The sequence below is a fragment of the Carassius auratus genome, chromosome 4 (genome assembly GCF_003368295.1).
Source record: "Carassius auratus strain Wakin chromosome 4, ASM336829v1, whole genome shotgun sequence".
Classification (NCBI taxonomy): domain Eukaryota; kingdom Metazoa; phylum Chordata; class Actinopteri; order Cypriniformes; family Cyprinidae; genus Carassius; species Carassius auratus.
Window position 1 is genome coordinate 22166833 of NC_039246.1, and position 12521 is coordinate 22179353.

Sequence of the window (12521 nt, forward strand, 5' to 3'; positions counted from 1 at the left end):
TTGACTCTGCCACTCTCAGCCAAATCCAGCTATCTGTCTCTTTCAGGCCGGCCAGTTGGTATGGTAACCTGGCGTGTGTGGGTTTAAGATGGTTTCTAAGCAGGTCAGTGCCTTGTTTCCAGCTTTGACCGTTCAGTAATCACTGTTCTGCATTGAAGGATTAGGCAGTGTAAGAAAAGGAGGTTTTACAGGGAGAGATAGGCCCCGCTGAATGGAATTAGTTGGGTTTCGCAAATTACCCTGTGAAACTTGATTTCACACAGCGGTCAGGGTCTGGAGATGTTTAATCCTTTAAAAAACACACCTAGATTTTGGAAACACACTAAATCTGAAATGTATGTTGACTATTAGTTTAGTGGATCTTTCTGTAAAGCCTGACAAATGAAATAATAGATAGAAAAATCTGTAGTGTTCATTGCGTGGTGCAAAAAAGAGTGCAATGCAATACAATGATTTTAACATGATTTTTCTAAAATCTAATTTAAACCACTGGCCAGAAAAGTCACTAATATGATTAATAATTAACTATTCAAATGTGGTTTCTGTATTTTTAGAAGAGTAGTCAGTAAAATATGTTTTTCCAGTGGGAAGTACAGCCTGACTTTCTCTGATCTCACGTGTGAAGTCTTGCCAGATTTTTTGTAAAACACAAAACAACAAATAACTTTCCTTGACTGGCTGATGATAACATTTGCATGAACAGAAAACTTTCCATCATCAAGTTTGGGCTGCGGACTCAGATTACAAGGACCAACAGTCTGTGGATCATAAACTATGAATCATAAACTATGTAAACCCGTTTGCCCTTGCAGGATTTATGCGAAGGTGCCTCGTTGTCAGTGCTCTCACGTTGCACAGAGCTGATCACAGATCCATTATGGCCCATTTTTAGAGCCGAGCAAGTGCTTAACTGTCCTTATTCACGTCTCATTTGCCCGCTTTGCAAAACCATAAAATATGGCTGGTGTTTTCACACCATTAAATCTTGAATGTGATGTATCGGCATCTGCCAAGGTGAGCGATCCATAGCAGTATTAGCCTATATGATCAAAACTGAGACAGAAGCAGAGATAGCTGCTCTTATCTGCAATATCTAAAGATATGTAAACTGTGTAACTGTGTATAATACTGATAAATGATCAAAGTATACATAGCATACATAATATTTTGATGGAAACACAACCATTACAAGGAAGAAATTTTGTATCCAGCCATGAGACATTTGACTTCCTCCATTTATGTATATAGAAATATGTACCTGTATATATACCTGTTTATGGCACAAAGGTAAACAAACATATTGCATGCATCTTATCTAATAATCACAAATAGTATTATAAATTGTTGCAGCAAATAACTCATTAAAACAGGTTTTGGTTTGGACAAACCAAATTCTTTCATTGAACTAACTATGCACAACGATAAAATGCATTTTATTATGTGCATTTTGCATTCTTTCTACCTGCTGTCTATGATACTGAATATTATAGTGGACAACCACTTAGTCTTAGTGTTGGAACATATACATTTACTGTAGGAACATGATGTAGGAACATAAGGCTGAAATCAGAAAAAAAAGCTGAAATCCAAAACAAGATGTGTCTTTGTGGGACAGTAATTAACAAACTGACTCAGGAGTTTGTGTGTAGTTGTGTTAATGAGAATAAGAGCTGGTTTTCCTGCTCTCCTCTCTCTCACACTTCAGCACAAAGCCACATCTCTGTCCAGTGTTTTAGATTGAAATGCTGAAGAACACACAATCCAGAAACCCCCACAGGTTCAGTGCTAATCGATCTCACTCTTTGTGTCTCTAAACGCAGGAAGTGCTTTGTGAGGACTTCTCAATGAGTTCTAATGAAAGCTGCTAATTTGGGAACGCTGGCAAATGAACAGACCTCCAGGTCTCTCAAGAGAGCATTTTGCTTTTAAATGGTGTCTTTGAGGAAGGACAGAAAATGTGATTATGAAGAGTAAAGGAGGAAGGAAACAGAATAAGTACATTTTGAATGGAAGAGTTAAGGGCAACATTTAAGAATTCTGCCACAAACAGCCCATAGGTATCTAAATCACAGAAAAAGCCAAGTACATGTACAAAAAAGAAAGAAGGCGTTGTTTGTAGTCTCACATAGTGAATTATCAAAGGGTTACATCTTATTTTATTCTATTTTATATTTCAAAATACACTAAATGAGTTTTAGATTAGGAGAAGAAGCAATTAGAAGGAAATACAGAATATTAAAGGTCATCGTAGCAGAAATCTTTTTATGGGTGGTCCTCATATTTCTTGGGCCATAATGCGGGGGTTTTCGAACTGGGATTCAGTACAAGAGAGTGCTATGGTTGGTTTGAAAATAATGTTAAAACACCTGCAAAAGAAATCGAACACTGAATGATTTTTCCATTATTATATGCTTTCTAAAGACTGGTTGGAAATCATGATTTTTTTATTCTACTGGCATCCATTATTTTAATTTTGAGAAATTCAAGCAAATCTGCATATATATTAGTGCTGTCGAACAATTAATCACGATTAATCGCATCCAAAATAAAGGTTTTTGATTACATGATATATGTGTGTGTACTGTGTATATTGATTATGTATATATAAATACACACACATGCATGTACATATTTTAGAAAAATATGTTATGTTTATATTTAATTAATATTTATATATTTAATGAATATAAATATATACATGTAAATACATGTAAATATTTTCGAAATAGATACTGTATGTGCGTGTATTTATATATACAAAATAACACAGTACACACTCTTATTATGTAAACAAAACTTTTATTTTGGATGCAATTAATCGCAATTAATCGTTTGACAGTAATAATATATATATATATATATATATATATATATATATATATATATATATATATATTTGTTTTTTTATTTTTTATTTTTTTATTATGCATTATATGATATATGATATACAAAATATTACAATATTACAAATATTACATTTATTTTTGTGAACAATTTATATTTATTTTACATTTATTTAAATGTAATATATTACATTAATTTATATTAGGTCACTAATCACAAGTAACAATCTAATATGCATGTTATATGTTTTTATCTCTGCTATATTAAAGAAAGCCCAACAAACGGGGGACCATACTGGTCTCACAACGCGGAACCAGTGACCATGCTGAAAAGCAAAGAAACAGGTCCGACAGACTTCAAGAGAAGAGGAAGAGGAAGAAGGAGATGAAGAAGACAGAGGAGAGGAAGAATAAAGCCCTGCAGATTTACTCCAAACTTCAGGATGGAAAAGACCCAACAGAGCCCACTCATCAGAGCCCTTGCTCTAAGTTTGAGGACTGTAAGTACACGAATCCATGTGTAAACCAATCTGAATTTGAAGATTAATAAGGTGAATGTACTCTGATATCATTTCCAAGTCACCTATTTACCAGTCTGCCAGTATGAACTGGCAATTTCAGCTGTTGATTGATAAGATCCTTTCAGTAGGCTACCATTTTCATTTTAAGGACAATAAAAAGCTCACGCCATTCATGCAGAGAACCCCAGCGCTGTAATTTGAGACTGTGTACACACTCCAGTCGCCCCACCATCTCTTGTTTAGTTTTGAGCTCTGAGTTTTGCACTTGATTTTTTAATTAGCTATGCTTTCGAGTGCCGTTCTGCCGGTCTACGCCTATAGTCCCAATTTGCCAGTCCTTTTCATGATTGGATATGCAGTTTGGAGTGCTGAGGAGAGTGAGGGTGTGCACTGAAGGTCAAGGTGAAGGGGCGGAGCTCCAGAGGGGTCGTGGGAGGTCACGGGGCTTGTGTGAATGCAGGGGCATTGTGTGAATAGGCCTGATTGGACAGGTCCCTTCAGCTCCTAATCAAGCACAAGAGGAGGAAGCATGCAGCTGTCGCTCACATCAGAGATGAGTGTTGCTCTTTGTGTGTATGCGGATGAAAGTAAGAGGAGTTTGAAAGGGAAAAAGAAAAGAGAAAGAAGGCTGTATAATGTTAAAGATTTGAATCTGGTTCAAAGTGACTCACATTTGTCACTGTTTTTAGTCCTCTGGTTCTCCTGTAACGATAGGATTCCCTCGGAACGAGGTGGCATTCACCATAAATTGTGTGTATGAATATGTGTGAGGCCTCTCAGACACTTGTGAGTGTGGCTCCTCATTAGGGACTCAAAAGCCCTAATTAGACATAATTTGTACCCACTCTCTCCATACTGACCAAAAAATCAATGCACAAATGACAAGTGTCCCAAAATAGGTCTGGCCTTCCCTGTTCTTTCATTTTTCCCATCTTTCCCCCTTTCTGTTGTGCTTTCCCTTTCTGTTGCCCCTACCTGCAGAAGGTATTCATTGTTTGCTGTGTATGTAGCACTGGCGCGTGTGTTTTGGCTGTGTTTACTAGCATACTACATACTAGACAGTATATACTGTTTGTTGCGTATTATTTTTCAAAAAAGATAGTATGCTTGGTTGTTGTCACCTGACCTCAATAAGTTACACATTTCAATCAGTGCTTGGTTTCCAGTTCAATAAAAAAATTTTAAAAAGTTTTATAACGAGCCCTTACATGACATAAAAGGTGGAAAATAGATTGTGGCTATGAATTTGTTCCCATGCACGCCTTATAAATATGTGGCCACTTTTATTAATTTGTTCCCTAACATTGCAATTTGTTTTCTCCTTCTCATTTACAGTAGCTGAATCGTGAATACAATTTTACTAAAACGAGGGAGCAACTTAAAACAATGAGTGAACAAACTGATTAGACGTGTGAACACATTTTTTATTTGTAGCCACAATATCTCTTTTTTATTATTATTAAAGTTCATTAAATAATGTTCAAATAATCAGATATTTATGGTCAGTATCATTTAAACTACATATAATTCTTTCCTCACAGTGGAAATAGACATAATTCCAAGTGCATACAGAGTATATAGTTGTAACAGCCGATATTTGTAAACCCAAATATGTGCATACTTCCTTACTTAAGTATCCCAAATTCAGTTTTTCAGATTAGTTGTATGTCTGAATGAGCAGCATTCATTAAACATGGTAGGCAATAATTACCTGCATGACCTACTATTTACACTGAGTTTCTGAAGTACATATCCACTGGCACTTTATTATCCCATGAGGCCACAGAAAAGAAGTCACAATATTTGATATCGAAGACAGACATGGCTTATGTCTTCAGTATGACTGTACCAACAGGGCTGTTTTACAGTATTTTGTGTGAAATATATTCTATACACATTCACACTTTATAGAACATATTAATAAGCAGTACATACTTTGAACAATTATAAAAATTTTTAACTCTGCTTTTTTAATGTTTTATTCAGTTTATTCAGAATTGTTATATGTGACCTTGGCCCACAAAACCAGTCATTAGTCTTTTTTTTTTTTTTTTTTTTTGAGATTTATAGATCATCTGAAAGCTGGAAAAATATGCTAACAATATTTGTCAGAGATGCAACTATTTACTTTTTGAAAATCTGGAATCTGAGGGTACAAAAATATCAAAATACTGAGAAAATCATCTTTACAGTTGTCCAAATGAAGTCTTCAGCGAAGCACATTGCTAAACAAAAATCTAGTTTTGATATATTTACAGTAGGAAATTTACAAAATATCTTCATAGAACATGATCTTTACTTAATCCTAATGATTTTTAAGATTTTGACCCATACAATGTATTGCTGTCTATTGCTACAAATATACCCCAGCAACTTAAGACTGGTTTTGTGGTCCAGGATCACGTATATATTGTATCATAATTTTGCAGTATTATTAGTTAGTTTTATTATATTATATACTTAAGTACAATGTAAAATCATGTACAGTATGTACACAATGAGTGCACTTTATCAAATGATTAATTTAACTTGTAAGTACAGTTAAGGACACTCAATATAAAGTGAGTCCAAAAATTCATTTCAACAAACAAACTCTGGGCTTAAAGAAAGTTTGGAGTTCCCCACTCATAATTACAACTTTGTGGTGGCGTTCATACAATCTTTCCAGTTGCCCTTATCTTTCGTTTCTTCTGGTCACTTGGAGAAAGTGGAGATCTCTGATAAATGTAAGCATTGACAGAGAACACCTGGTAGACCTGAGTCGGCCCCACCCTGCTTGTTTGCTAGTTTGCTAGCGGTTAGTGTTCAGACTGTGTAGGAGGCTGACTATGTGGCTCCCTTGTTGAATAGCTTCTTCAAAAGCTCAGTATCCTGAAAGACCAGAGAGTGTGCATGTGCATGTGTATGTGTGTGTGTAGGGGTACAGTGCCTTTAAGCGCTATTTGCACAGCGCTAAAGGATGGAATAGCTGTGTGTGTTTACCATTAGCTCAGAGTGACTAGGCAAACAAACAGTACGGCTATTGACAAGCACGAAGCATGGAATATGCTCGCTGTTTTCAAAGCTCACAGCGAGAGGGAGAGAAGTGAATCTGTCAAAGACTCTATTATGCCGTGTCCAAACAGAGTGGGCCTTTCCACAATGCCCTTAATAAAGGGACAATGTCAAGGAGAGCGGCGGCAATAATGGCAGATGATTTGGCCATTGTGGGGTTATATCGCTGTAGATAAGTTATAACAGATGATTTGCCCTTTGTGGAGTTATCAGGGAGATCAGGGAGTAGTGGTTTGTGAGGGATTGTGGTCTGTGTGTGTTTGAGAGTGCATGGCATGCAGCCAGCAGGAGGAGTGTGGTGCCTGCGTGTGTCTTTGTTTGTTTTTTTCCCCCTCCTTTTCAAGGGCAGTGAAGGGGCGGAGCCACGTGTCCGGCGGCCAACAACAAAGCTAGCTTCGAGAGGTCTGCCAAAATTTGCCCCCTGCACTTGTTCAAAGGGAGCAAAGTACAGTGCCAAATTTTGAATAATCAAGGAGCACAGCAGAGAGTTGGACGGCCCGCGTAAGTTATTTGTCAGTTGGGTAAGCACCACAGCGACCAGCACGTGGCAGAGAGTGCATGCAAAGTGTGTGTGGTGTCGGCCAGGAAAGCAGCCACAGCGGGCACAAAAAGCATTTAGTAAGAAGAAAAAAATTCTGAATAAAATATGTCTTGTATTATATAACAAAATCAAGTATACATATCAAATATATTTACTTTAGTATGATATCAGCTCCTCTCAGATTCACACAGGTATTATACCAAGTAACATGTTTCAGTAACATCTTACAAACAATAAGTGTCCAAATACATATATTTATATTGTCCAAAATGAAGACAAAACGGTGTTTTGATTTGATTGCTTCTATTGTCCTCATTTGTAATTCACTTTGGATAAAAGCGTCTGCTAAATTACTAAATGTAAACGTAAATACTGTGAATTCCTTTTTAGTTTAACATTTTTAACCAGTGCAATCACATTCATAGATTTTGAAGTGTGTCTCAATCGTCCAAATGCTTTTAGGGCCGCACACTTCTCAAGAGCAGACATAAAAATTCAGTGAATCTGTAAATCTTTTACTTATTTTTTGTTTTTACTCCCATTAATGTGGAATCCTATTAGGACAAAACCTAGCTCATGTTTGGAAACCATTAAGTGTTAAAGATGCAGCAAAACATTTGGGTTTTACTTCTAATAAGGGCACTTTACTGTTCGAGAGGTTGATTTTTATTAAAACAGTCTGTTTTTTTCTTTCTGCTATTAGAAAAAAAGGCCTTTATATATATATATATATATATATATATATATATATATATATATATATATATATATATATATATATATATATAATATTAAAATATTAATTATTACTTTAAATAAATTAAAATGATTTACCAATTTTTACACAAAGAAATTTTGGCATAATTTCTATCATGTCCAATAATTGTTTTTAAAAATGTTATGAATTGGAAACTGTCAGCAAATTGTGTGACTTTTATTTTGTCTTTTTTTTTATCCAGCTCTAATTTTGTCAAATGTAAAAAAAATAATAAAAAATAAAGTAAAATAATAAAAATTCTTTTAAAAAATGCCATTTCCACTAGAATGCCATTAAACAATTATTAGAAACATGGTGGGAATGACATTGCAGTGAAATGTTCATGAAATAAAATGACAAATGCTGCATGTCTGTCCAGTGTTAGCCTTTAGTTTATTTTCTAGAAATCAAAAGAGTTAAAAACACTCACAGTTGAAGAAAAACTCAATTTTCTTGGTTTGACCGTTACAGCGCTCAACACATGCACTTTTGATATCTACTGCCATGCTTTGACATTTACTGTATGTAGAGCGACCCCAATTTGAGAAAAGAGGTCATAGTCTGCAGACTCAATTTGACCTTGTTAGTAAACTATGTAAGGGAGTCTATATGAATGATGATGAACATAAACAAAGCTACAGGATTAAATATGGACCACAAACAAACACAGGTCCAAAACGGCCTCAATAATGCACAATGAGTCTCTGTGTATGAATAACAGTGTTACTTTTGAGTGGGAACGCTTGTTTGTATATGTGGTAAAAAGTTGCATCATTCAATTTTCATGACAGATGTATTTAAACTGCAAATCGAAAAAGAAAAATGACCTATACTTTCTAAAACAGTAAGAAATTACCGTATCCAGAATAGCAACAGTGAACATCCATTATTCATTGGCTACAGACGTGAAAGGATGTGCAATCAGTGCATTGCAGTGAAACAGCTGTGAAGTTCTGCTCTGAAGAGTGAGTGTTAAATGGGATGTGACTACAGTTTTCTAAGGCGTCTTCAGCCTTTTGGATAGAATGATGCCGTCAGCCCTCATAGAGGAGTGACTCTGTCAAAAAAAGAGAGCAACAAAGCACAAACGCGCAAATGTGGTTGACGGGGTGCACATTGCCCGGCTCTTGTCACCTCGTCACACTTCCCTTTTTCTCGGACTTCCATTTGCTACTGAATTGCCGTCACTCACATTACAGATTACGAGAGAAGTTCTGTTCTTGCAACCTCGCTCTCTGTCTCTCTCTCTCTCTCCACCTCTTTTTTCAAGACTTCTTCTCTTGATTAACATTTTCTGCTAGGCTTCACACCAAAGGGCCCAACCTGTGTGCAGCAAAGCCCACAGTGGAAAAAAAGCCATCAGCCGCTGAAGCAGAATCAGATAAGGCTATCAGGCGGGAGGCGTTAGCCCAGGAGCTTTGTGCCCCCTCCATCCCCCTTCCCGCACGTTTGCCTGTGCTTCCTCCCTCAATCTCTCACTCCACTGCACCTTTTGTTCCCTTGATTCCACGGCACAGAGCCCCCCCCCAAAACATACGCATACACACACACACACACACACCATGAGCCACAAATCCCAGAGTGGACCGGTGGCCTGAGATGGGATGCAGTTCTCTGGTGGGGTCTATAGTGAAGTTCAAAGGCCTTGGGAGGAGGTCAAATGAGAGATTTGGTTCAGATACAGAGAGGCAGAAATTGGTGTACTGTAAGTGTAAATAAACCCAAATACAGGTTTCATATTTAAGAAAGTTAGAAAGATGATAACCGATATGCCAAACTGAAAATGAAACCACAATTTTATTTTCTTACCAGACTATAAGGTAACTTCATCAATATTTTGATTAAGAAAAACAAAATTCTTCACTTTTAACTCTCATTTTCCTAATAAATGTGTTATTTTGTTTTCCAGTAAAAAATAAATAAATAAGTTTTTGCTTAGATTTTGCTTAAAGAAAAAAGAAGCAAATAAATAAATGTAAGTTTATGCTTCAACATTTTTTTTAAATAAGCAAATAAATAAAGCAAGTATTTATTTATGTTGATAAATATATAAATAAGGTTTATGCTTAAAGAAAACTATAAAATAAGCAAATAAATAAGTAAATACACAAATAATGTTTTAGCTTAACAAAATGCCAAATAAGTAACTAACTAACTAAATAGATAAATATGGTTTATTTTATATTTTATATAAAGTTTACATTTCTAAAATAAGCAAATACATAGATAAATGAAGTTGACAGATAAATTTTATCTGAGAATAAACCTTTAAACTACGTGTGCATGTTGTGAGCATGCCATGACTCTGGCTGCATCCACTATGCATTTTTCATGAGCCAGACATGGCATTGGTAGACACAGGGAATACAATTGTCAAGTGTGAGTGTCCTGGCTGCACATCTCATATAGTGAGAAACCAGATAAATACACATGTGCAGCCCAGTCTGATCAGATCCAGACAGTGGCAGCAGGACTGGGACAGCAGATTCAGTGTCTTGGGAGCATCTGAGACAGATGAGTGCAGATAAAGAGAGAGTCAGTGAATACAGATCAGCTCAATGATCCGAACAGATCACAGTTTCAGATTTAAAGCTAAATCCAAGCGCTGCTGAGGGACCAGGGTGACACCAGAGCTCCCGCTAGCCGCAGTTATTTGCAAACAGATGTGCATCCCTGGACCAAGAGGTTTTGATCAATCAGGCCTTAACAAGTCAAGTTGACTACATGCGAATGTAACACTTTGCATGTGAATGGGAGAGGCCATGCAAGGCCTGGGTTTGATTAGGGGTGAGCTGATAAATGGCAGATTGAATCGGCCCCCTGTGAGCAGGCTGCAGCTTATTGGGCCCAGTGCTTTAAATCCACACTGATATCAACTCTTTGCTCCCTATTCTTCAGCCTCGCTGATGAATAGATCTATTATTCAGTGGATTCTGTCTATCATTCTTCTTCATTTCATGTATTGGAGTGGCAGCAGCTTAAATGAGGTCTCCACAGCTTCCTTTCCTCCCTTTTTCCTCTTTTTCTTTTTTACTTTTCAGTTCTGATCCTCTTTCCCTAACTCATCTTAGTCTTTATTCCCATCTGTCTGTCCCTTTGTGGCCAAATTGTTGATTTTCTGCCTTTCCCTGTACTTAAGGTTTCATTGTATGTGACTGGTTTCATGGTAAACAGTAAAATACATGGCTTTAGCTTCCCTGGCATTGTTCTTTAAGCCAAATACACTAGCATTCTAAAGTCTGAGGTCAGTAAGATTTTTGATTTTGAAAAAATGTATACTTTTACGCAGTGAAAAATGACAGTAAAGACATTTATAGTGTTACAAAAGATTTGTACTTCAATTCAATTCGGGGTGGGAATTGTGTGTGGGGGGGGGAGGGGGGTGGTCCTGAAAAAAAAAGGTATTATGGTTTCCACAAAAATATTAACTAGCACAGCTGTTTTCAACATTTATAACAATAAAAATTTCCACTTTTATATACTGCTTTATACAGTGCCATCTTTTCAAGAATAAAGTTCAGCATAATCATATACTCTTTAAATACTAATAAAAAGGGGGGAAAATATGCTTTTATCAGTGTTTTATGATAAACTTGACTCAATATAACAGTGAGACTACAGTAAAAAGCTTTTACTGTTCTATTAACATAGATTTCTGGGCGTTATCAGAATTCAAAAGTTTAGAATAAACCCGATACACTTTCTGAAGGATTCTGTGACACTGACGACTGGAGTAATGGCTGCTGAAAATTCAGATTCATCACATTAGATTTTAAAATATAATAAAATAGAAAACACTTATTTTAATTTATAACAATATTTCACAATATTACAGTTTTTACAGTAATATTTATCAAACAAATGCAGCCTTGGTGAGTATAAATGACAAAATTCAAATCGCCCCAAACTTTTGAACAGTAATGTATCTATAGTTGATTGTAATAGTTCTGACTCACATATTTAAATCAAAGAATATATATATAACTCTCTCTGTTTTCCTATTTACTGTACAGCATGGTTAATCCACTTTACATCTGTATGCACTTTTCTGTGACATTTTAAAATGAGGTTCTATTAAAAATCCTTACATATTTTTGGTCTATTGCTGAAAATGTTGCAGTTAATTGTAAATAATACAATTAATGAAGCTGTATAAATGTTGTAGATGCTTCAAAGTTCATGCTAACTGTGTTAATTATTGTTAATGTATACAGCCTTATTAAGTGTAACCCAGTTTTTAATACTTTTGTGTGCTCTTTTGCAGTTGATTTTCTGGCAAAGTACTGTATCCTCAGTCAGGACAAGCTTTCCATGTACAAAAGAGCTTTTGAGGCCGTGAGTAAAAGAAAATTCCACAATTTCCAGATCAAAAAGAACGGTTTTGTTCATTTTCATATATGCTGGTAATGATAGTAATCACTTAACTGTCAGAAACTTTGACTGTAATACTCTGTGCCTGCAGGCTGATAGTGATGGAGATGGTTATCTGAGCTGTCTCCAAGTGCTGCTGGCACTGAAAGAGATCATTCCTCCAGAACTTCTGACTGAAGAAGAGGAAATATATGTGTACAGGGTAAACACCATCTTAAAAAAATATATACGATCTGCCCGTCTCTCTTTTTTCTCACAATGTCTAGAGGCAACTCACTAAGAATGATTTGTGCTGGCTGATAGCGACATTTATTTGCATGCACTGTCTGTGTTGTTTTAGCACCCGTTTCACTAAAGGAATCATGCAAATTAGGTAACAGCGCAAACACACCCAAAAAAATCTGTGTCAAACACAATATGCCCAGTGCACCATA

At 36.1% G+C, this 12521-nt stretch overlaps 1 protein-coding gene across 2 annotated transcripts in view; it reads left to right on the forward strand.

The window, feature by feature from the left end:
• The window catches only part of LOC113062792 (uncharacterized), a 41227-nt gene extending 29176 nt beyond the window's left edge, over positions 1-12051 (forward strand). The window contains exons 11-12 of one of the 2 annotated variants that reach the window (XM_026232768.1): positions 3114-3343; positions 11981-12051. In XM_026232768.1, coding sequence (XP_026088553.1) covers positions 3114-3232 — 119 coding nt within the window. In that variant the 3' untranslated portion in view covers positions 3233-3343; positions 11981-12051. Of the gene's footprint in view, positions 1-3113; positions 3344-11980 lie in introns of those variants that run through there. The other variant, XM_026232778.1, reaches the window with a different exon arrangement.
• Positions 12052-12521: the final 470 nt, after the last annotated feature.